This window comes from Littorina saxatilis, linkage group LG2 (genome assembly GCF_037325665.1).
Source record: "Littorina saxatilis isolate snail1 linkage group LG2, US_GU_Lsax_2.0, whole genome shotgun sequence".
Lineage (NCBI taxonomy): Eukaryota > Metazoa > Mollusca > Gastropoda > Littorinimorpha > Littorinidae > Littorina > Littorina saxatilis.
In genome coordinates this window covers 2,365,447-2,389,414 of record NC_090246.1, presented here as the reverse complement: position 1 = coordinate 2,389,414, position 23,968 = coordinate 2,365,447, and the positions used below count along the sequence as shown (strand labels likewise).

Below are 23,968 nucleotides of genomic sequence, written 5' to 3'. Positions count from 1 at the left end.
TTTTGATAATAATTTTTATATTTTTAATTTTCAGACCTTGTTTTTAATCCGAATATAACATATTTATATGTTTTTGGAATCAGAAAATGGTGAAGAATAAGATGAACGTAAATTTATATCGTTTTATAAAACAATTATTTTATTTACAATTTTCAGATTTTTAATGACCAAAGTCATTATTTAATTTTTAAGCCACCAAGCTGAAATGCAATACCGAAGTCCGGCCTTCGTCGAAGATTGCTTGGCCAAAATTTCAATCAATTTGATTGAAAAATGAGGGTGTGACAGTGCCGCCTCAACTTTTACAAAAAGCCGGATATGACGTCATCAAAGACATTTATCGAAAAAAAGAAAAAAAAGTCCGGGGATATCATACCCAGGAACTCTCATGTCAAATTTCATAAAGATCGGTCCAGTGGTTTACTCTCTCTCTCACACACACACACACACACACACACACACACACACAGACACACACACACACACACACACACACACACACCACGACCCTCTCTCGATTTCCCCTCTATGTTAAAACATTTAGTCAAAACTTGACTAAATGTAAAAAGACACACACATGCACACACACACACACACACCCACACACACACACACACACACACACACACACACACACACCACGACCCTCGTCTCGAGCGTGTTTTTAATCCAAACATATCATATCTATATGTTTTTGGAATCAGGAACCGACCAGAAATAAGATGAAATTGTTTTTAAATCAATTTCGGAAATTTGATTTTGATAATAATTTTTATATTTTTAATTTAAAACATTTAGTCAAAACTTGACTCAATGAAAAAAGACGGATCTTGTCATTGCCATAAAGGAGCTGGCAAATAAAATTATAAAACAAGTCGCGTAAGGCGAAAATACAACATTTAGTCAAGCTCAGTCGAACTCACAGAATGAAACTGAACGCATTGCATTATTTCCGCAAGACCGTACACTCGTAGCATCGTCTGTCCACCGCTCGTGGCAAAGGCAGTGAAATTAACAATCCAGAAAAGCGCGGTAGCGGTTGCGCCGAGGAGGATAGCACGCTTTTCTATATCTCTATTCTTTTTAACTTTCTGAACGTGTTTTTAATCCAAACATATCATATCTATATGTTTTTGGAATCAGGAACGGACACGGAATAAGATGAAATTGTTTTTAAATCGATTTCGGAAATTTAATTTTAATCATAATTTTTATATTTTTAATTTTCAGAGCTTGTTTTTAATCCGAATATAACATATTTATATGTTTTTGGAATCAGAAAATGATGAATAATACGATAAACGTAATTTTGGATCGTTTTATAAAAAAATAATTTTAATTACAATTTTCAGATTTTTAATGACCAAAGTCATCAATTAATTTTTAAGCCACCAAGCTGAAATGCAATACCAAAGTCCGGCCTTCGTCGAAGATTGATTTACAAAAATTTCAATCAATTTGGTTGAAAAATGAGGTTGTGACAGTGCTGCCTCAACTTTTACGAAAAGCCGGATATGACATCATCAAAGACATCTATCCAAAAATGAAGTCTAGGGATATCATACCCAGGAACTCTGATGTGAAGTTTCATGAAGATCGATCCAGTAGTTTACTCTGAATCGCTCTAGTCAAAACTTGACTAAATTTAAAAAACTGAATTCAAACAATTGATCGTGTCGTTTTTGCACCAACCGGGCTGCAAAACGTACCTGATTACCTCCATTCTGAAAAATGACATTAGAAGTGGTAAAAGTGATACGGTACTCTGACATTTTTGCATGTTGAGTGATATGAGAAATATGTTCATGCGAATCCAGAAACTGAGCAGTATTAAGCCTACGCCCGGCCGCCAAAAACGTCACTGACAAATCAGTTTCACTATTTTCAGCCATATCGAAAATACACGTACGTAACAATAATTCAAACAAAAGCACATCAGTCATTACAATACACGTAAACCGGGGATTACCGGTAATACAGATGGATTTCTCTACTTTTTTCACACTCAGTTGTTTCAACACACGTGACATTCTGAACTTGAATTAGGTCTTTCCGGCATAGACGAAATATTAGCAAAACCTATAATTTATTAGCGAAGTCGATTTGGGGGATCAATCACTGTCGTATGTTTTTTTAAATGTACTTATCATATGACAATATATATTGCCACATTTTGCATTACAATGGTTTCTTTGTATGTGTTTGTTCTGTAGACAGTAGTAATGCACAGACCCTCGCCTTTCACATTTACTGGCCGGTGTGACGATTTCATCTTTCGCCCGTGTTCATATTTCCGGGCCCCTCGATATATGGTATACTCAAGACTGAAATGTTGTTTCCTGGTAAAATTAAGAAGTGAAATTATTTATGGACGAAAAGCATGTCAGTTTCTTGCATGTGAAGAAAATTGGTGGTAAAATTCAATAGATTTCACCCCCAAAATCGATTTCTTCGAGTGGTTACGTCCCTTGAATAAGAAGGGAAACATTTTAAGATAAATAAAATGTCTAAGTTTAAATACAAACACATTGGTTTGACAAATTTGGCCCCATGAATGTAAGGTACATAGTCGCTCATCGGTACTATCGAAGTTTTTTGTTTTGTTCAGTGTGGAGTTTATACTGTACTAGAACAACGAGGCCGAGAATCGAAATATGACCATGGCGAAAGATGAAATCGTTACACCGGTGTAGGATCCGATCCGGTCCCCCCTCTGAAGTAGTCTCCCGGGGGACCAATTCGTGGCAAAAACTGCTCTATAATGGTCCCCCCTTAGACATCCAGCCTGACGGTTTTTGACTGGTCCCCCTGGGCGATTTTCCCCCTCGCATCCAAAATAGGCCCCCTCTCGAACTGGTCCCCCTCTTTTCCAACCAATGTAGAGCTATGTCAGTATTTATTTTAACTTTATTGTTATAGTGTGTGTGTCAACTCAGTACAAAACGTAACTCTGGATCTCTCTCACTCTCTCTCTCTCTCTCGCCCCCCACACTTTCTCTCCTCCCCCCATCTCTCAAACACACACACACACACATTATGCACGCACGCACGCACGCACGCACGCACGCACGCGTGCACACTCACTCACGCACGCACGCACGCAAACACACACAAACACACACACCTCTTTCGTTATATGTATAATTATTTTCATTTTTGTACAGAGATGTTATTCAAGATGATCTTGAACTGGGTGAAGGTTACAGTGTCAAATCTAAACTTTTAAAAGTGATTTAACTTCGTAGATTTGCCGTTCTATGCAGCCTATACTTATGACTGGACATACCAAATAATCCTCATGAGAGTCCAATGTGGAAATGGAAAGATCAAGTTTGCGTTTGAAATAAAGTTTTTCTTGTCAAAGAACCGTGCGTAAATGTCTATTTCAGGTTTTGCAAGAGAGAGTGAGATAGAGAGTGAGGGAGAGAGAAGAGAGAGAGAGAGAGAGAGAGAGAGAGAGAGAGAGAGAGAATATTGATTGACTTATTTATTTATTGTTTGAAATTCTAGTAATATTTAATGTTCAGTATTCGGTACAACCATCTCATAAACAAACACACACTGAGAAACAAAAAGAACCAATGCAAAAAAAAAACCTGAAAGAAACAAGAACACAACCAAACAAATATATCTCACACACACAAAAATAACAACACACATGAATCGGAAAAAAAAGAAAAAAAATGTTCCTATGGCCCTGTGGGGACAATAAAGTTTTGTAACAATAAAGTTAAAAATAAATACTGACATAGCTCTACATTGGTTAGAAAAGAGGGGGACCAGTTCGAGAGGGGGCCTATTTTGGATGCGAGGGGGGACCAAAATCGCCCAGGGGGACCAGTCGAAAACGAGGCTGGGTGTCTTAGGGGGGACCATTATAGAGCAGTTTTTGCCACGAATTGGTCCCCCGGGGGACTACTTCAGAGGGGGGACCGGACCGGATCCTACACCGGCCCGGTTTGTCAAAGTCAGGGCCGCTCGCCGGCTGCCCGCGTTCGCGGTGGAGTGAGTGGTGAAAGAATATAGAATGCGATATCGAAAAACTCCTGGTGACTAAACCTACGGGCAGAGGCAAGCTCTGTACTTGTAGTTGTGTTCGTTACTTTCGCGCCTTCAATCTCAATAAAAAGAATAATCAGAAAGAATAACAAGGGAAAAAGGCAGCCCTCGAGCTCCATGAAAGATCAATCTAAAATATTTCGGCGGTGCCTCTACGTCACAGAACACACGCTGTCGTGATGTAATGCAAGTCAGACCGTGCGCATGCGCGCTCGAACAAATCTCGAAATTATGGGAGCATAGCTAATTTTTTCCGATAACTATTTTTTATTTCCCATCAATCTGGGCAGTTTTAAAAAGTGGTTGATCATATGTACAGAAGAATTAGTAAAAAATAGCACAAAAAATTAGAATGATCATATTCTAACCAATAACCGCGTAAAGTCATATCACGTGACGGAGTAGCCTGCCATTTCCTTTTCTCCTCCCGCCGAAGAAGCGCTCACGTTCTTTGTCTTATTGCGCATTTTTTTTCATCCACAAGACACAATCATGGAAGACGATCAGCAGCAGTTCGACAAGGATGATTACACGGGACTTGACGGTCAAAATGGTGAGAATTTTGAACAGCAAGAAACCACAGAACAGTCGGTAGAAGATGGAGGCGACCAGGCGATGGAAACCGGTGGTGATCAGCAAGGCCAAGAGGGAGCCGACGACAATGAAGACGAAAGGTATGATGTGAAATAATGGCTATGTAACTATGTCGCTAATGTCATTTACTTCCATTAGATCTGGCAATGCACTTTTATCACGAAATTTGCTTTGTCTGCCGCTTAGATGTGCAATAGATCGATCGCATTGTTTGGATTTGAAACACCGGCTACAAAACAAGATGGCGACCACGTGTGTGGTGACCTCTTTCCTGTCCAAGATACGCAGAAATGGTTTAGCCCTCCTAACATATTACACGCGTTTGGTGTTTTTGTCTCACTGCTTTGTTGATGGTATTGGTTGAACAAATCTGAGTGAGCTTGGGTTGCAGGCATTATCTTTTGTCGTTCTTGTTTGAATTTGAATCTGCATCTGCATGGGTAATTGGCAATCCTATGAAATGAAATTGGCAATCCTACTGCCAAGAGCAGAGACAAGGCATTTATCAGGCAAGGGGCCGACGAAACTGTTATGTGTCTAAGTTTTAACGTATTGCCTTGATTCAGCTGGTATTTCCCTTGTTTTCACTACCTATTTTATTCATGTTTTTATTAGGGAAAGGGTCCCTAATATGGACCACTTTTTGTTTATTGCTGATAACTAGCTTGTTTTCTTGCGAAGAAGTTTCATTTTGTGGTTGGTAGTCCTTCTCTCTTAGTTTAACCGTTAGGCTTAATTAGAGTGAAATAGCTTTGATAGACATTCAGCAAAAATTAAATACAGAAAAAAATCACAAATGGTCCATATTAGGAGCCAAGGCGCCCAACATGGACCAGTGAAGCGGCCTTCACGAATCACTGTAAAAAGTCCCCTATACTTCAAAATAACATGATACAATATGCTTAGTGTGCAAGTCAGACAAATTCAAATATGCTTTAGATTTAGATGTTTCGGGTTGATGAGAGTATTATTTGAAGCACACCAGGAAACTGAAGAAGCTTATCAAACACAGTGAAAATAAGTGAAATTATCAACTTCCACAAAAAAAGACTAATTATATTTTTTTGAAATCTCGAGGGCTAGTTATAGGTTATTTTCAGCAAGCTTCTTAATGAATTAATCAAAATTGCCTTTAGCTTTTATTTTCTTCGATTTGTTGAAGGTGGTCCATATTAGGGGACTCACACATACTTTGAGGTTTTGCTATTATTTTTTGTTTGCAGTAGAAACCCGGGGTACACACTGCTAAAATGTAACAAATACGGTCTTAGCTGTCATATATAGCCATTTTTGTGTGATAAAAGCTTTGGCTGTGGACAGAAACGAGTCTGTTTTAGGCGGCAAATTTAGAGTGAACGCTGCCAAAAGTAAAAAAAAAGCGAAAAAGCCTAACGGTTTTGAGGTTTGTGTTTCTGCAACTGTTTTGACATGTGCAACTTATCCAGAGAGGGTGAATAAGGCGAATGAAATTGTTTTGAGCGCTCTAGCGCTGTTAGTTTGTCAGAACCGGAGGTGGTCCATATTAGGAGCCTTTCCCCTACTTAGTTAGTGGAAGAATTTGTTTTAATGTATGTTTGATGGTGTATGCTTTTAATTAAGCGTTGCTGACTATGAATGTAGATGTAAATGCTTGTATAACTGTGTTTTGATTTTAAATGTGTCAAGCGCAAGGAGCATACTTGTAAAGTTATGATTTTGCGCTATATAAATGCTCATTTATTATTATTATTATTTGATTTTACGTGCATTTTTAAGTTCTGGAGTAAACGTAGGTTGAGGTGTACTTTAGCTTTTTTTTTTTTTTTTTTTTTTGAAATCAAGAGACGTTTTCTAATGCATATCTAAGGCTTTGATTTTGTAGAAGACAAGTAGGAAACACACACACACACCGCCCCCCTCTGATTTAAGACTTGCTCCTTTTTTTTTAGACCCTCCTATCTCAGATGTTTTGTTCATAACCTCTGTAGATTAATCAGCATTTCAAGACTCCTCCTTTTTAAGACATGGTTTTCACATCTTTTTGGAGGACACTTAAGACGGGTTCCACTGTATACACTCTGAGTGTATTCAGGATGGATAGGTCTGTATACACTCCGAGAAATGCCCCCTAACAAGTCGTTAGAAGTACCCAATGGAAATCAATCTGATGCCTTGACTTCCGCCATCTCTTTTTCAGAGGGCATACAGGGCTGTCAATCATATACACTCGCATGGTATACAACCACTTCTAGGTCGATACACACTGTGTTCAATGCTGTTGCACATGCCAAGTTTCAATCTTGTGGTGTACTGTAGCATTTTGGGATCTTTCACCCTTCCTCGTCTGTTATATCTGTGTGCCCGCCTTTTTCTCTGTCTCTTTCTATTTGCTCAAAGCTTTTGTGTGGGTTTTAAAAAAATATATAGATTGGCGTAACATCGTAGTTCAGTCAATAAGTCTGTGTCTAAGCTAGCCACATAGAATATGTCTGCAGGCTTGGTCACTAATGGTCTTGGTATAGCATTCATTGCAAAACTGCATTGTGCTAAGCGCTTGCCAGGTAGATACTTTTTCTTAGTTCTTACAAAGATAGTAATTCTTTGCCTGAGCTGACAGACCAAAGATTCTGTCGTGAGTTTCATCTTTGGGTTAGTCGCTCATGATATTCCTGATGCGATATGCAGGTCTTTCCCCCTCTACGGTGGAGCTCCCAATTTCAGACCTGATCTCAAAATATCGGGTCTTAAAAAGGAGAGGGTTATGGACAGTAAGTCTGATAAAACAGGAACTTGAAAGGGAGGTACATTTTCTCAGGGGGGTTCTACTGTAATGTGTTTTTCTGTTCTGGTTTGTTCTTTTTTTTATGGTGAGCTTTTTTGGTTGCAGAAAAATCTTTGTTGGTGGCTTAAGCTGGGAAACAACAACAAGTAAGTATGAAGTTCTGTTTATATTCAGAATGATTGAATATGAGGCTGGATTTTTTTTGTAGTGAGTATGAAGTTCTGTTTATATTCAGAATGATTGAATATGAGGCTGGATTTTTTTTTGTAGTGCATGTTGGGCAATGCAGTGGATAGCCTGATTGGAAAGTGGATGCAGTTGCTTTGGGTTTAAGCTAATCGGATGATGCTTCCAATGCATAACTGAAATGAGAGAATGACTCTGGGGAGAGGCATGCGAATAAGACATTGTGAGGTAGAGGAGTTTGTCACATACTGTGTGTTTAGGTGTAATCAGCCACCTGCACTTATGGCAGGATGACCGAGGTCTTTTACATGTCACGGGGGGGGGGACATGGGTGCCGTCTCTGAGTCTGCTCTTAAAGTTGTCCAGCGCTCGACCAACTGAGCTACCCGGCCTCTATCTTTCTCAGTGTGAATTGTGGCATACCTTTACTTTGTTTACACCCATGTTTGTAATTCTGAATGCCTTGTGTTATTTTTGATTTCAGAGGATCTCAGAGAATACTTCGAAAAGTTTGGGGAGGTCACAAGCTGCACACTCAAAACAGACGTAGAGACGCGGCAATCCCGGGGTTTTGGATTTGTTGTTTTCAAGTCGCCAGAAACAGTCCAGAAGGTACATTTTGTTGTTTCTGAATAGCAAGCTTTTGGTGAATAGTGTTTGTTTTTACGAAGCCAAAAAGTTAGTTTCATTATTCTTCAATCGTGTGATTGTTATAATCAAATGCAATGTACTGTATTAACTAGTATTTACTATAAGTAAAACCGGCACGGTTGGCCTAGTGGTAAGCAGACATGGGACTGGTCCGAATTTTATCGGAATTCCGATATTTTCCTTAGCTCACAGACCATTCTTGAGATCGATGCAAATTCGCTGAGAAAAAAAGGGGGGGGGGGGGTGGTATGAACCGTTCAGCTGAAGCTGTCTGCGTCTCCCCACCACTCGCGTGAACCCTTAGCAGTATCATGGGTCGCGTTTGATTGGCTGTCGATCTCCGACGATTATCGCCTAGGCCTAATTATTCACCGATGGCGGTTTGCGGGTTGTTTTGATTGGCTGCCGATCTCCAAACGCTGAAGGTGAAAAAGGTAGCATCATGGCGTCTGGATTCCGTCTTGTTTTGTCGGCTGTGGAAGCTCTTACGATCGACAACCAAAGTGTGAAAAACAAGTGGAAAGCCAACAGGCTGTCAGAAGAAGTGACTGTCATTATCACAACAAGAAAGAAAGGCGCCAGCTCATTGGCGACAGTATCGCCAAGATATCCATTCCCGGTCAGGCCGTGTGCACGTGGTGCGACAACGGCAACTGCGTGGTGAAATACGGACTTGGTGGAAAAAATGTGTTGGTTCTGAAAGTTTTCAAGTACGTTTTGTGTGTGTGTGATTGTTATAAATTACACTTTTGTTTAACTCTTATATACCTATACCGCGTCATACCGCTCGTTCTCTGCTAGTGTCATTAAACAAGTGTTACCAGCCTTGCGATGCTCTCCTGCATTGGAAAACAGCTTTAGTCCTTCGACACACATGCCAATGCTGCCGGTGGATTTTGTTCAGGACTTTTGAATGTGATTTCGATTTTTGTGGACGGATTTTGTTCGGATTTTTTTTGTTAGCTTTGAAAATTCGAAATGGAGTCGAGTGATAGTGATAGTGATAGTGACACGTCTTTTCACGGGTTTGAGGCAAGAAATGTGGAGAATGACTTCGATGGTGGTGATGCTGATAGTGGACAGAGTGATCTATCAATTTCGGAGGTTTGAAGCGTTCACACAGCCGATTTGAGTGATTTTGAACCTCAACGTTCGGACGAATCATCCGCAGATGATGACATTGACGATAATGCACAATGGCGTGGAAACATCGAACAGTGGGAGGAAGATGCATTCCTAGAAAGTGTGGGCCCTACACAGCCTCTTCCATACAATGCTGAAGCAGTCGACTATTTTTACCAGCTGCTGTTTCCATTGGCTTTCATTGAGAAAATCAAGGATGAAACTGAACTTTATTCTCGCCAAAAACGGGATGCCTTTTTGGATTTTACGTGGATACGTTACCTGGGATTTTACCTGTGAAAACTACCTCCCCAAGAGTAAAGTTGGTGTTATTTTTAACCATAAGATAACAGTGCATGACAACCAACATAAAACACAGACACAACACCTTCATTGCTTTTTGTTTTATTTTATTTTATTTCATAATTAATTTTTTACCTGAAATTATTAATTAATTAGATTTTTTATGACAAGTAATTATCACAAAAAAAACCCACAAACCTTTCATAAATGCAAAGTACATTCATTCCCCAATGGTCAAAAAAAATATCAAGTAAATCCATCCATAAACAATAAAAATATAAATTTTTTTATTGAACACACCCAAATTTTGTCTCTTTTCCCCAAATCCTTATGGGATTTTGCACTGGGACATGCAAAAATCGTTACAGGCTAATACGAGTTAAAATGCTAAAACATATAATTTTTATAGCTTTTTAAAAAGGCATGATTTAATTTTTTGCTATCAGGAGAGGCCCCAAAATGGCCTTTATAATTCTAACATTCATTTTCCGTCGGGAAAGCCCCCCTGAACCCCCTACCGGGGCGTTGCCCCTGGACCCCTATGCGGCCCCTGGACCCCGGCTTACTTTCCTACTTTTGGAACATTTGCTGGTCTCATGTCTGGGTAAGGCGTCCGCCCCGTGATCGGGAGGTCGTGGGTTCGAACCCCGGCCGGGTCATACCTAAGACTTTAAAATTGGCAATCTAGTGGCTGCCCCACCTGGCGTCTGGCATTATGGGGTTAGTGCTAGGACTGGTTGGTCCGGTGTCAGAATAATGTGCAGGCATGGGAATTGTCCGCCAAATTTTTTTTTGTTCCGCCGAAAATGCAAAAGTGTCCGCCGAAAAAATAAAGGGGGGATGCACACAAAAAAAGCACCGGTTATTTTGGCCTTTGCGCAAAAGCCCGCGAAAACTTTCCGTACTTTGTTCACGCACTGCTACCGCCCGCCTCAGTTATTGAACTTTTATGTAAACCAGATTGCACAGATTGTGTTACAAGTTACATTTTCCTGTTTGTCTCAACAGATCAATTTATTTACAAATTTAAACCATATAATACATGTATATATTTTTTTTCTTCAAAAAAGCAAACATTGGTACATTTTTGTACTAAAAACTCTGATTCTAAAAACAGAATTTAATGGCAAACTTGGAGCTCAGATGACACCAGATTGCACCATCTGGGTTCTTAGTAAGGGTAGGCTCTTCGCGCCGTCGACTTGGCGTCTTCAGTTATAAATTTTCCGCCTTTTTTACAATTTTCAATTCCCATGCCTGAATGTGACTGGGTGAGACGTGAAGCCTGTGCTGCGACTTCTGTCTTGTGTGTGGCGCACGTTAAATGTCAAAGCAGCACCACCCTGATATGGCCCTTCGTGGTCGGCTGGGCGTTAAGCAAGCAAACAAACTATAAGTAAAAACTTGTTTGGCCTGGTTTATATTTGATATTTGTCCTTTGTTGCCTTCATTTCATATTTGCAATTTACAGGTGGTGATTTTTCTTTTCCAATCTGGAGGCTGTTTTGAATTGTAAGAATCTGTTACAACATGATATCAAAACCATTGACACAGATGAATTATGCATTTTTTCTGCTGTGTTTATTACAGGTCCTTGATACGAAAGAACACAAACTTCATGGGAGAAATATTGACCCTAAGCCAGCAAACCCCCGTCAGGGCATCAAGAAGATCTTTGTCGGGAGGCTAGACCCTGGGGTGCCTGAAGAAGATGTGAAGGCCTACTTTAACAAGTTTGGCACAGTAAGTTTGAGTTGTGTGTGGTTCAGTTTTGGCCATCCTGGTTAAGTAGTTGTGGACCCATTTTTCCTCGGTTCAGGTCAGGTGTTGATCATTGGCACACTATGTGCAGCTGCTGTTTTCATATTTTTTTTATCATAGGATCTGTTTTCTCATAGTTCTGAAGCAATGGTTCAACGTACAGCTGACCAAGATCATGAGCTGGGTTTAGTTTCATAGTTGGCGTAATTGTTGTGGTTAGCTATGGAGCTGCACAGGATGCAGACTTCCCTCTTTATTGAGTTCTGCAGAAACTTCACTTGTCTTTTGTATGTGTGCTTTGGCGATCAGCTAGTGCATGTGCTTTATGTTATTGTCTGGTTCCAGTGTTCTCATGGGAATTTCTGTTTCTGTAGGTTGCCAAGATTGACTTTCCCTATGACAAGGTGAAGGAACAGAGGCGGGCGTTCTGCTTTGTGGAGTTTGAGGGTGACGCGGCTGTCAAAAAAGTTCTGGATCAAGACACACACAAATTGGGTGACCAAGAGGTAAGTCCATTGCTGCAAGTGCGTTGGGGTCTTCTCTGGGTGTGTGTTTTTCAATCTTCTCATGTTTTGAAAAGAAGAGTCATGATGTCTTTTCCTTTCCCAGTTGTAATAAGCATGTTGTGTCTGTTTCAAAATTAAAGTGAAATTTGTGTTCTTTGCAGGTCTATATTGCTTCATATTTTGCAAACAAAACAGTATCATTTTAAAGCTTCACTGAAATGATCATCATGTTCTGTTTGTTAAGGCTTCTCCAATCATTATCCATGGCTATGACTGTAAAGACAAGGATAATGGTAACACTCATTGCATTGAGTATAAAGCGGAACGTTGTCATGCTGAGATGATGGTATGGAGTTGTCCGTGATGAATGACAGTGGTTTTGTTCCGCTTTCCTGCAGGAGACGCAAATGGTGGGACAAAGACGCCAAAAAACAGCCAATCGAGGTGAATGAACCGCGAGGTACCTCGGCATGTGGCAGTCAGTGAATTAAACCCATAGCCAGTCTCATAAACTGAAGCATTTTCAAGTCATCTTTGCCAAAGATCATTAATTGCCTTTTTCTATTCCAATTCCTCAATGTGTGTTCATTGAAAGTGAACATTTTGTAATGTCTTGTTCCATTTTTGTGTAACTGTAATTGATTCTGTTCTTTCTGCTATTTTCTACAGCCTAGCAGGTTTGATGATTGGCTCCAATTCACCTTAAAGGGTTTTGATTCCCGTGAAAAACCCCTCCCGGTGCAATGCAAAGCGTAAAACATCCAGGCACAATTGAGATGCTTTGTGTTAAAGCCAAAGCAGAAAAGCCCCTGGTGAATTCAATGTTGTCTGGAGGGCAGGAGATGTGCTGTTTCTGATCTAACTGAGAGTTGCCTGTACAGGTTGACGTGAAGAAGGCGACACCCAACGCAAACCAGCCTGGCGGTGCCGGCGGCAGAGGGGGCCGAGGAGGTCGTGGATGGGGAGGTGGTCCCGGCTTTGGTGGAGGACCTCGGGGACGTGGACGAGGTGAGTGCTGGACTATTAGTCATGCCTGTAGACTTTGTGGTATGTTTTACCTGGTAGCTGTGCAAGAATAATGGGACTATGCAAACTTCATACGAACCCATACGATTTCGCCGTATTTTGTACGCATGATTGTCGAGAATACGATCAGTACGGTCATTGGGGGAAAAATACGAAAAAAATTCCTAGACTACTTTTCTTCACAAGCCCATCCCGAAACCGATCCAGTATTTTGACACATGATTACTGTTTTGGTCAGTAAACATTGATAAAGCATTTGTTTTAAATGTATAGGTAAACTTAATTAACAGTGTGACGGACGCGTGTGAAGCATTTTTGAATCATGGATGTTCAAATGCTGTGTGGAGTAATCTCATTTTTCTGAAAATACACCAAGTTTGTTTGAGAATACTCTAAGTGCAACACAGGGGTTCACAGGCCTGAAACTTCCACTCGCCTAAGTTTGTTTTTATACCAAGGCCAGGAACATCCACCTGCCTGCCATGGCACAAAACAAACAAATCTGTATGCGCTGGGTTTGTAGATGTAAAGGGGGGGGGGGTAAATAAACACTGATTGGTGCCACTTTATATGCTTTCCAGTATAGACGCTGGGAACCTTGAACTATTTAAAAAAAAAAATTCTATATGACATTTTCTTTTCAGCGTTTTAGTGTAAGTATGAGATAACGTGACAGGCAGTCACCGTCATCTACAAAAATGTGTAGCACTGTTATTTAATTGCAACTGGTTCACCTTGTTACGTTGCACATTTTGTAGTTCCAATAGCAGAGGAAGAAAAGTTGTCCAAGAACTTTCCACTCGTGGCAAGTTTGCTTCTGAAGCCCTGGTTTGGCTGGTTGAAGGTTAGACTGACAGGATTTGCAGTCTGTTGGCCTGTTTCATCAGAATCATGATCTTTCCTGACAGTATGATAATCAGATTTTTAATGGCAAGTTTGTTGCATATTTAAATTGGGCTGTTCGAAGTTGCTTAAAATAAAATTGTGTTCTTTTCAGGTGGATGGAACCAGGGTAGTAGTGGTGGCTATGGCGGCTACGGAGGCTACGGCGGCTATGGCGGCTACGGGCAGGGCGGCTATGGACAGGGCGGCTATGGCGGCTACAGTGGCTATGGAGGTTACGGCGGTTATGGCCAAGACTACTACGGCTACGGACAAGGCAGCTGGGATGGCTATGGACAGGGATATGGCTATGGTGGATATGATGGTTAGTAGTTAAGTTGTCGACTTTTTGTTCCGTTTCATTCCTTGTCGTGTACAGAGATTTTAAGGACAATGATAGTGCTGACTACTTGGCTTTACAAGGGCTGTCTGTCCAGTAGCCCAGCAGTCACTGCTGTCATTATGGTGGTGTTAACATTGTTTACAGTAGTGTGTAGATATGGTTTATATTGGCCTTCTTTCTGTGCATTTGAAAATTTGGAATCGTTCTTCTGCATCATTCGGTTTGCCATGAAGAAAAGACAATTCCTGCAGTAACACTTGCAACTCTTCCAGTGGACTACCACTTCAGTGGAGAGAGAATGTACAGTTGATATTTAGTGTTTACCTGTTGATGTCAATTGGAGCTTTGTATTTGTGTGTAGTACAGACTGGATCTTAACGCAAATGCTATACGCATATGGAAGGGGAGATTGACTAACAAAATGGATGCATGGCTGAAGGATGTGTGTGGTATGTGTGAGTGTGATAACTTCTGTGAAGGATTTGTTGTGTGAATAGTCAAATTCCGGAAATAACTCTGTTTTGTATCAGTTGTGAAAGAATGAGTGCCCTTGCTTTTTGGGGGATAAATGTCCCGTGACAAAAACACCAGTCACTAGCATGGGGTGTGTCTCAAACAAGTGCAAGAACCACGTCTGCCCTGACAAAAACACCAGTCACTAGCATGGGGTGTGTCTCAAACAAGTGCAAGAACCACGTCTGCCCAGAAGAGCTAGGGTACTCACTCTCTGACAACCCATACAAACCAGGCAGAGTCATTTCCCAACATCGTCTATTTATCACTTGATATTGCCAGTTTATCATCATTTTATTTCAGATTGTTTTATCAAATCTACAGCAAGACATTTTATGTCACTTTCGAGCTCAGCTTTGAATTAGCCCACTCGCCCCATGTTTTCTTGTGCTTCCATTTCTTGGAGTTGGTGCACAATTTAGAAGACACTTTGGGTGAACCATGTTGCATGGGGAAAAACATTTCCTGCCGGTTCGGCAAGGGTTTCTTTGTTTTCAAGGCCTGGAATGTTTGGACTGGTAGGAGTTCCCTTTTCCATGAATACTGTTTGTTCCTCTCTTTCGATTTACACAACTTGGAGGATCAGCTTGGAAGGTGTTCGTTCAGAAGTTCACCTACAGTAAGGCATGGTACACTCGTACTGTTTAAAGGTGACAACATAAGGGAGATGTCGAATAATAGGTGCTGGGGATTGAATTAAAAACCCTGCTTGACAGTTTTGAAAGAAAAGTGTTAGTACCAGTAAAGGAATTGGTGGACTAAAAACAACCCAGCTCTGGCGATGAAGGAAAAGAAACCGTTGTTTGCAGTCATATGAGGTGCATCTATTTGTCATCATGCTTGTGTACCGCGTTGTGGTGCCCGTACTCCAGAACTTCAAAAGTTTACCAGACATCAGTAACGCTTGAAGATGGATACCCCTGTTTTTATTCACATTATGAACTGGAGTGAGATTACATGATCTGGTGGGCTAATTCTGGTGGGCGGCGTTTACAGAACTTGCATGTATGTCACAAGTGATCATTGCCTGAAAATAATTTGTACTTTTTGCTGCCATAAATTTATTATTTGCATTCTGTGTATGTGCTGTTCATGATGTTAGGTGCCAATAAAATGTAAAAATGTGATCCTTTGTCTTTATGTTGATTTTGCATTGGAATGCTCTAAGCCTTTCAGTGCATGTTTTACGTGGGCGTGGCTTCAGGACTGGTTGATGGTTGTAACATGGTTTGACTGTCTGGTTTATACATCCAGCTAGGTTTGAGGCTATATGGGTTCAGCTTGTCAGACACATGAGACAGCACTTCCCTGCCCTTTCTACCAGTTGTTGGCAGCTTCTAGTGTCTTTATTTCTGGACCTGTTCGTATTTAATGGTTGAGGAGTAAAAATAGTGAATAGGTGGTCGCTTCAACAAATGGTGGTGTTACCAGTCAGTCTTCATATAGTCGCAGCAGTATATTTCATTTAGGTGCAGAAATGAAGACACTAGCAGTTCGCTCAGTTTTTGGCTGTCATTTATTGTGAACAAGATGATTAGTTTCCAAATGGTGTTTCTTACATTTCACATTACCACAGTTTGGGATCTGCATTGGTATGTTTGCTAATGTCATCACAGAGAACATTCGTTTGGTCTTGTTGATAGCAACGTTCACTATTTTCATCAGTCAAGATTTCTTTCGTTATCTGGTCGCAGAGAAGTGTCAGCGTTTTGTTGTGGAAAAGTGTACGAGCCCTTTAAATAGAACAATGACTCTTTGTTCTTTGACTGTTGCATATTTCAGTCACTGGCCTAGAGTAACGTAGTTTTCTGTAATCTTTTAAGGTTATGATTACGGAGGCTGGGGCTCTGGACAGGATGAAGGTGAGTTGAATGTCACCACAGACTAGTTAGTCGAGTTGAATCAGTCGCCCGTCCGTTTCACTGTTGGCTACATTTACTGTTCATCTTGTCTCTTATGACAAACATGTTTTCACCGTTGCTGTTTTGACTGGCATGCGTATGGTTTTTTTTTCATGTTTTTTTTTCTTCTGTCCATTTCGTTCCCTCTCTACTCCTGGATTTTTGTTCTGTGATGTTATGGTTTTTGTGCATGTGTTGGAGTGAACTTCAAATGATGGAACATTGCGTGCCATACAGCTGCTTTGCCGTGTTGTGCCAGAACATTCCTTTGTGATGAAACAGATCTGCTGGGCGCTCAGCTTATGTAAAAGATTTACAAAAATCGCCTCAGTGAAGTGAGCTTTCTTGCTGTTGTATCATCAAAATGTCCCTTCAAAGTGTAAAAGCAATAGGCCTGCCTGTCATTTATAGGCTTCTTTTGCTCTGCGAGATCTCCACTGTCATTTTTCATCATCAAGAAATTACTCTCAAAACCATTTGGAAAACCAAACAAATCTTGTACAAGAGATGACTAGGTGAACGCGGTCTTGGGGCTGCCATTCTCCGTTCATTTCCCAAGTTTTGGGGTTCTGTATTACATCCTCTTCGTTGGCTATGATCATGAATGTTAAAGAGATGCAGATTGCTGTACCTGTAATTGTGTCATTCTGTTCATGCTTTTGCTTGAGTTTGTCACAGACGCAACTTTATGTTGCTGTTGATTGTTCAGGCGCCCAGACTGACACCGTGGGCATTTTGTTGGGTTCAGATCAGACAAGTCGAAGTGAATTAACATTCGTTAACATTATTGCAAACTGTACTCGTGGAAGGGTGGTGTGTGTGTGTGCGTGCGTGTGTTACTGAATTCAGAAGGCTGAAAAACAATACAGCCACAGGCCACACACGCAGTTCACTTTCATTTGGCGGCAGGCAAGGTGGTCCTCACCTAGATGGACTGGTGCGTCATCAGGTTAGTATGTGCATGGAGCCACCATGACATCGAAAAAGTGTGCGCTAAGTTTGTCCTGAAATCTAAAACTGAACTGTCCCGTGTTGGCTTGTGTCTGTAACGTAACATTTTGGCCTTCTGGTTTTGTCAAAAGAAAGTTTGGACAAATTGTGTTGCTGTGTTGCCTTCAGTCATCTTTTGACCCGACATTCAACTTGAAGCACATTGATCTGAAGACCCAGATTTATTATCATGAGAGCTGTTTGGAAGATCTGTAATTTATTAAATATGATCAAAGTGACTAGTTTTTCTTGTTGCTGTCGCACAAACTTATCGTGCAATTTTTTGACATGTCATCTTGGAAACGCTTTTACCGTACATCCAAACTGATCTTTTACTTCTTCCGACTATTTTGCCTATTGCTCAACATTTTAAGTTGCCTGACTATCTTGATGCAAAACATGAAGACTATTTGAAGAAGTTCTGTGAAACAGATTAGTTTGGTTGTACTTCACAATGCACTGTTTGTTATTATACTTCTAAAGATTTTGTGTGTACCATGTGATGCAGAAGGATAAAGATGGATTGTATTGGAGTCAGAGTTATTTATTTTAAACCTTGGGGGAAATCAAACTTGCATGTTTCTAAATATTGATTTTTCACTTGTTATGTGTAAAACTTGCTGATTTGTGTGAATAAAAGACGATTGTTGTTACTTCTTGAAATGTGCTGCTTACCAGTTGACAGTTCTGTGTTTTATACTTAATGCACTGAAGTACAGTTGATACATGTGCATTGCATGATTGCTTTATGAGAATTAAACAGTGATGCAGTCCCTGCATAAGTTAAGACCATTGGGTGCGTTGCAGCTTTCTGCACAGAGGGAGTTATCGCCCCGTTTGTCGGAAAGTTGTTTGCTGTCTGTTTTGCATTTGTCTTTGCAAGTGTTTGTTTTGCATGGTTAACGAGTGTATTTGTTTTCATTGTTGCAGGTAACAGCTCTTACGGAAAGACCCAGAAGAGAGGCGGACATTCTGGTGGCTACCATCCCTACAACCGTTGAGCATTAAAAGGTAAGCCGTTGGTACTTGTTGGAGTGATTATTCGCTGTTCCCTGTGTATTTAATCAGAAAGTTGAGAAGACGCCTCATTTTTGGCTCACGTAAGTGTAGCCTATGCGATCGTAACTTTGTCTGTCTGTGCGTGTGTGTGTGTGTGTGTGTGTGTTTGTGCGTGTGTATGTCTGTGGTAGAAACTCTAACATTTGAAGACGTCACATTACATTGACGTCACATTATGACGTAAGAGGGTTAGACGTCACGCGAAGGAAGTACTGAAAGTCTCGGTCATTATTATTTTGAGCGGGCCGAGACTGTTAGCAGTCGTGTCCCTGTAAGTAGGCTACATGCAGACAGACAGATCTAGATCTAGTGTCTCGCTTTCTTGCACAGTTTCACCTATGCTCTTTCTGTGTGTGTGTGTGTGACGGAGTGATTGAGTTTGTGTTACTGTTTGTCGATTTCTTACGTGAGCCTTGATGGCTTCGCCTCTTTTTTCTTTTTAAATCCCAGAGAATAGTGATGCTAATTTCACTTGCACTTGTTTTTTACAGCTTACGTTTTTTTGTGCTTTTTCTCCACTTATAGGAATTGGATAGACATACTTTACCTGCATAGTACTCGGCAGGGTTACTGGCCTCATTCATGGGTCGTTGATTTTTTATGAACCTGCATTTTTACTTGATTCAGTATTCATTGGTTTTCTATTTCCTCTTCGGGCAACGATTCATATCTGATATAACAGTCTTCATTGTGTTGCAGGTACATGATTTTGTCACGGTTTATCAACATGGTCGTGTTCTGGTGGTATGGCTGGCTTTTAGTTTTTGAAAGAAGAGATGTGATTTGTTTCATTTGCAGTTGGAACGTGATAAGGCAGTTGGCAGGAGTCTTGTTGGCGTGGTGAGAATTAACCTTCAAACACCATTTATTTTTCAGTGCCATTGTTTATTGGGAGGGTTCCAGCATTTTTTAGAATTTGCTTTTAACATTGCATGCTTTCTGTTTCAGGTGTTCATGCGACACATCCTAGCAACTATTGCATGGGTGTGCACTTCATCCTGGGCCCTTTGCTGTTCATCTGCTGTCTGGCAGTCACATCCGCATCCACTGCTAGAGACTGTTGGGCATTCCACATGGCAGGGGGAATCGTCATCCCATCGTGTACAGTCGTCATTGTCAAATTTTAGATGTTCTTTTAATAATAAACAAAAAATGTCGAACAAAGTCTGCATTTATGGTGTGCTATTTTTGATCAGAGAGAGCAAGTGTGGGTTTGTATGCGTGAAGCTGAGAGAATGAAGTGGGTCTTTTTGTATGATTAAAGGAAGTAATTGCTCAGAAAGCCACTTAAAGCAAAGATTTGATCCAATGACAAACATAGCACTGGTGTGTGTTTGCTGTTAAGATTGCTGCTAAATATGAGACACGCTAAACTGCTACAGAAGGGGGAATTGCTGCTTCTGGAAAATGCTTGTTGAAAACATTTTTGCTTCACTGTCTGTGTAAAGTTCGCTTTGATATGGTTTGAGACTGTGGGAGGAGAGCTGGTCCTGCTTAGAGTTGGTCATGTGTCTTCATAGTTTGCAGCAATTTTAACATCAACCATATATGGAGCTGAACCACCTTTGCCGTGCTTCCTGGGTTCACCTGTACCCAGAGACACACTAAAATCATTGTAACTCTGGAACCATTAAAGGTATCGTTTTGAAATTGTAAGTATCTCTCACACACCTAATTTGCTCTCTGCAAATTTTTAGTGTGTACATGACAAAACATTAAAATTAATTGATTATGATAATTTACATAAACACTACCGATGGCGCGGGTTCACACAAACCCATACTTTTAAAGAGTAGTAGTGATTGTAACTATCCCTCTGCCGACGGCGCGGGTTCTGCTACACCCATAATTACCAAAGCGGCGGAACAGTGTCTGTCTGCCTGTTTGTCTCCAGTGTCTGACTGTCTGTCTGTCCGTATCTCTCTGTCTATATGTCTGTTGTCAGTTGCTCTGTCTGTCTATCCGTCTATCTGACTGTCTCTCTCTCTCTCTGTTTCTCTCTCTCTGTCTCTCTCTCTCTTTCTTAGTCTCTCTCTCTCTCTTTCTTAGTCTCTCTCTTTCTTAGTCTCTTTCTTAGTCTCTCTCTCTTTCTTAGTCTCTCTCTCTTTCTTAGTCTCTCTCTCTCTTTCTTAGTCTCTCTCTCTCTCTTAGTCTCTCTCTTTCTTAGTCTCTCTCTCTTTCTTAGTCTCTCTCTTTCTTAGTCTCTCTCTCTCTTTCTTAGTCTCTCTCTCTCTCTTAGTCTCTCTCTCTCTTTCTTAGTCTCTCTCTCTCTTTCTTAGTCTCTCTCTCTCTTTCTTAGTCTCTCTTTCTTAGTCTCTCTCTTTCTTAGTCTCTCTCTCTCTTTCTTAGTCTCTCTCTCTCTCTTTCTTAGTCTCTCTCTCTCTTTCTTAGTCTCTCTCTTTCTTAGTCTCTCTCTCTCTCTTTCTTAGTCTCTCTCTCTCTCTTAGTCTCTCTCTTTCTTAGTCTCTCTCTCTCTCTTTCTTAGTCTCTCTCCCTCTTTCTTAGTCTCTCTCTCTTTCTTAGTCTCTCTCTCTCTATCTTAGTCTCTCGCTCTCTCTTTCTTAGTCTCTCTCTCTCTCTTTCTTAGTCTCTCTCTCTTTCTTAGTCTCTCTCTCTCTCTTTCTTAGTCTCTCAGTCTCTCCCTCCCCCTCTCCTTCCCCTGCAAGAAGTCGGTGAAGGGAGAAACTCGATGCACCCACTGAAGTAGCGCTGTGGGTTTCCCTGAACCCACCCCGTCGCTAGAGAAATAAACGGTAAAAACCCTCTTTCAAATGTATGGGTTCAGACAAACCCGCATCGTCGGGCGTGTGTAGTCAAAAGCAGCATCCGGCATCACATCAGAAAACACTAAGTACTTTGCAATGTAGGTAAACGTCTGCAAGTGATTAATTTTTAATGACAGAAAAAACAAACTTGAAAAATACTTACATAGCCGGTGATAACATTTCCAACTACTTTTGATTAGCTTGGAACCATTAATACTGTAAGGTCACTGGCGTAAATTTAGAATGCATGCATATGAGTAACACTACATGAAGTGCAATCCCTAAAATCTGAAACATTTACAGACAGAACAGTGTCGGCCACATAAAATTTTAATTGAAACTTTTGGTTTCTTTCATGAGAGCACTGTCTTCAGAAATCTCACCTTTCAAGCATTTTTTTTTCACAAGGCCTGAAGTAATAGCTTCATTATGTGCAAAACCTTCAGTAAGCAAACATACCACAGGGCTACTATCATAAGTAGAGAAAAAAATAATTGGATGACTACACCCAGTTCTTATACACTATCCTAGGTGCACCGTGGATAGCATGAACAAGTAATATATTGATGAAGTTCAGACGTATAAATCAGCAAACTACACCCGAGCAGAGACTGTCAAGTACACAGTCTGACCAGAGTACAACTACAAGGGAGGCAACCGAGTAAGACCGAAAGTTATTGATTAGGCTAACCGAGACTGACAGGAAGTTGTCTTGCTCATGCGCAGTATCCAAGCAACATTTCAACATCGTGTTGCCGCTGTGGACGAAGTGGGAAGGATACAGCGGTACACAGCTTCGTTGTTTGCTAATTCTTGACGAAGAACTTTACCCGAAAGGTGAGTCTCTTGGGGGAGATCAAGGTCAGAGTTTTCCTAGGCGCTACGTTTGGATTGAAAGTCATTTCCGTGGTTAAACTTGTGTTTGCATTGTCGACGAAGTTTTTTATGTTTTGTTGTTTCATGAAATGTAAAGATGGGTTAGTTTGTTGATTACTTCTTGTCAAGCGCAGTAAGGCCACTAGGCACTATATTGACGGTACATTGTTTGTTTAACAGCACTAAGTGTATTATACTGAAAACGTTTGAAAAGGATAGCAATGAGTTGTGTGTTTCACTTTCACGCGTTGTTCTGGAGCCCAAAGGCGAAACACCTCTTCTTCTTCTTCCATTTAACGCCCAGGGTCAACATTCTGACTATTAGTGGCGCATTGAGACTTAATGCCGTGTGAGATGGAATTTTTTTTTTACTTTATTCCAAGTCCCACGGGTATTTGATGGACATTTTTATCTATGCCTATACAATTTTGCCAGGAAAGACCCTTTTGTCAATCGTGGGATCTTTAACGTGCACACCCCAATGTAGTGTACACGAAGGGACCTCGGTTTTTCGTCTCATCCGAAAGACTAGCACTTGAACCCACCACCTAGGTTAGGAAAGGGGGGAGAAAATTGCGGCCTGACCCAGGCCTGAACACGCAACCTCTCGCTTCCGAGCGCAAGTGCGTTACCACTCGGCCACCCAGTCTTGCCGCCTCGTTTTACACCCAAAAACCTGATTTTAAAACTCATCTAGAAGCACACCTGCAAAGTTAAGATTCTTGTGATAAGATCTTTGTTGTTTTTAAGTTAGTTAGAGGACTGCATACACATGCAATTACCTGGTGCAGAACGATATCTATATACGGCTTGTGTGTGTGTGTTTGTCTGTCTGTCTCTCTTCGCGATGCACGGCCAAAGTTCTCGATGGATCTGCTTCAAATTTGGTGGGCATATTCAGGTAGACCCCGGACGCAATCTGGTCGATGAAAATTTTCAACCCGTGCTGCGTGAAGCGCTGAACCGATTTTGATTTTTCTGTAGATCTATTTCCAGTAACTCTTCCTTATCTTCTCCAGTGTTTTGCGCGTTTATCTCCCTTCCTTTGTGTGGCGTCAATCGCGGGTACCTGGCAAAGCCGGCATACGGTGCGCAACTCACCCAGCAGAGCCGGGTACCCGGCGAAGCCGGGTATTCAGCTCTACTTCTTCCCGGCAAAGCCGGGTATTCATACTCCGTCTCGCGATCATCCCGGCGAAGCCGGTACCTGGTGAAGCGGGTAATCATCTAGTATATATCAAGATCTTTATATCACAACTGGAGTGTTGCTTATAGCCCCGGCTTGACAGATCATTCTAGACCTGTCCTTATTTTTATTTCCAAAAGAAAATAACATTTTGAAAAAAATAGAGTCCAAAAATGAGGGTAAATTTAGGAGATTATGAACAACAACAAAAATCTCTGAGAGGGAGGCCCGGGAGTCTTAAAGCAGGGGGTCTTAAAATGGGGGTTCAAGTGTGCTAATCCTTGGTTTTGTGGACAGCCCCCAGTCAAGATGGCGGCTGCTGTGGGTATGAACCCAGCGATGGGTGACGAGATCCGAACCCTGGTGCAGACCAAGCGGATCCGAGTCACTGAATTTTTCCACGACTACGACAAACTTCGCTCTGGATTTGTTACTGGTAAGAACAAGAACAAATTCTTTATTGTCTGTCTTTACAAAACAGAAA

The 23,968-nt window shown here is 41.1% G+C and overlaps 2 protein-coding genes across 4 annotated transcripts in view; both read left to right on the top strand.

Moving 5' to 3' along the window:
- Positions 1 to 4,472: 4,472 nt before the first annotated feature.
- On the top strand, positions 4,473 to 19,821 carry LOC138957918 (heterogeneous nuclear ribonucleoprotein D-like). Of its 2 annotated transcripts, XM_070328952.1 has the most exons (10): positions 4,473 to 4,733; positions 7,520 to 7,560; positions 8,085 to 8,212; positions 11,267 to 11,419; positions 11,812 to 11,943; positions 12,825 to 12,951; positions 13,967 to 14,176; positions 16,531 to 16,569; positions 18,529 to 18,609; positions 19,606 to 19,821. In XM_070328952.1, exons 1-9 carry the CDS (start codon positions 4,552 to 4,554, stop codon positions 18,597 to 18,599), a joined length of 1,083 nt encoding a protein of 360 aa, XP_070185053.1. In that variant the 5' UTR covers positions 4,473 to 4,551; the 3' UTR covers positions 18,600 to 18,609; positions 19,606 to 19,821. The 2 variants fall into 2 exon arrangements, with proteins under 2 accessions (XP_070185053.1, XP_070185059.1); XM_070328958.1 differs by lacking the exon at positions 16,531 to 16,569 and having other exon boundaries at positions 4,474 to 4,733.
- A 2,303-nt stretch (positions 19,822 to 22,124) lies between these two features.
- The window catches only part of LOC138957902 (uncharacterized), a 38,166-nt gene continuing 36,322 nt past the window's right edge, over positions 22,125 to 23,968 (top strand). Inside the window, exons 1-2 of one of the 2 annotated variants that reach the window (XM_070328941.1) lie at positions 22,125 to 22,259; positions 23,782 to 23,920. In XM_070328941.1, coding sequence (XP_070185042.1) covers positions 23,794 to 23,920 — 127 coding nt within the window. In that variant the 5' untranslated portion in view covers positions 22,125 to 22,259; positions 23,782 to 23,793. Of the gene's footprint in view, positions 22,260 to 23,495; positions 23,518 to 23,781; positions 23,921 to 23,968 lie in introns of those variants that run through there. The other variant, XM_070328946.1, reaches the window with a different exon arrangement.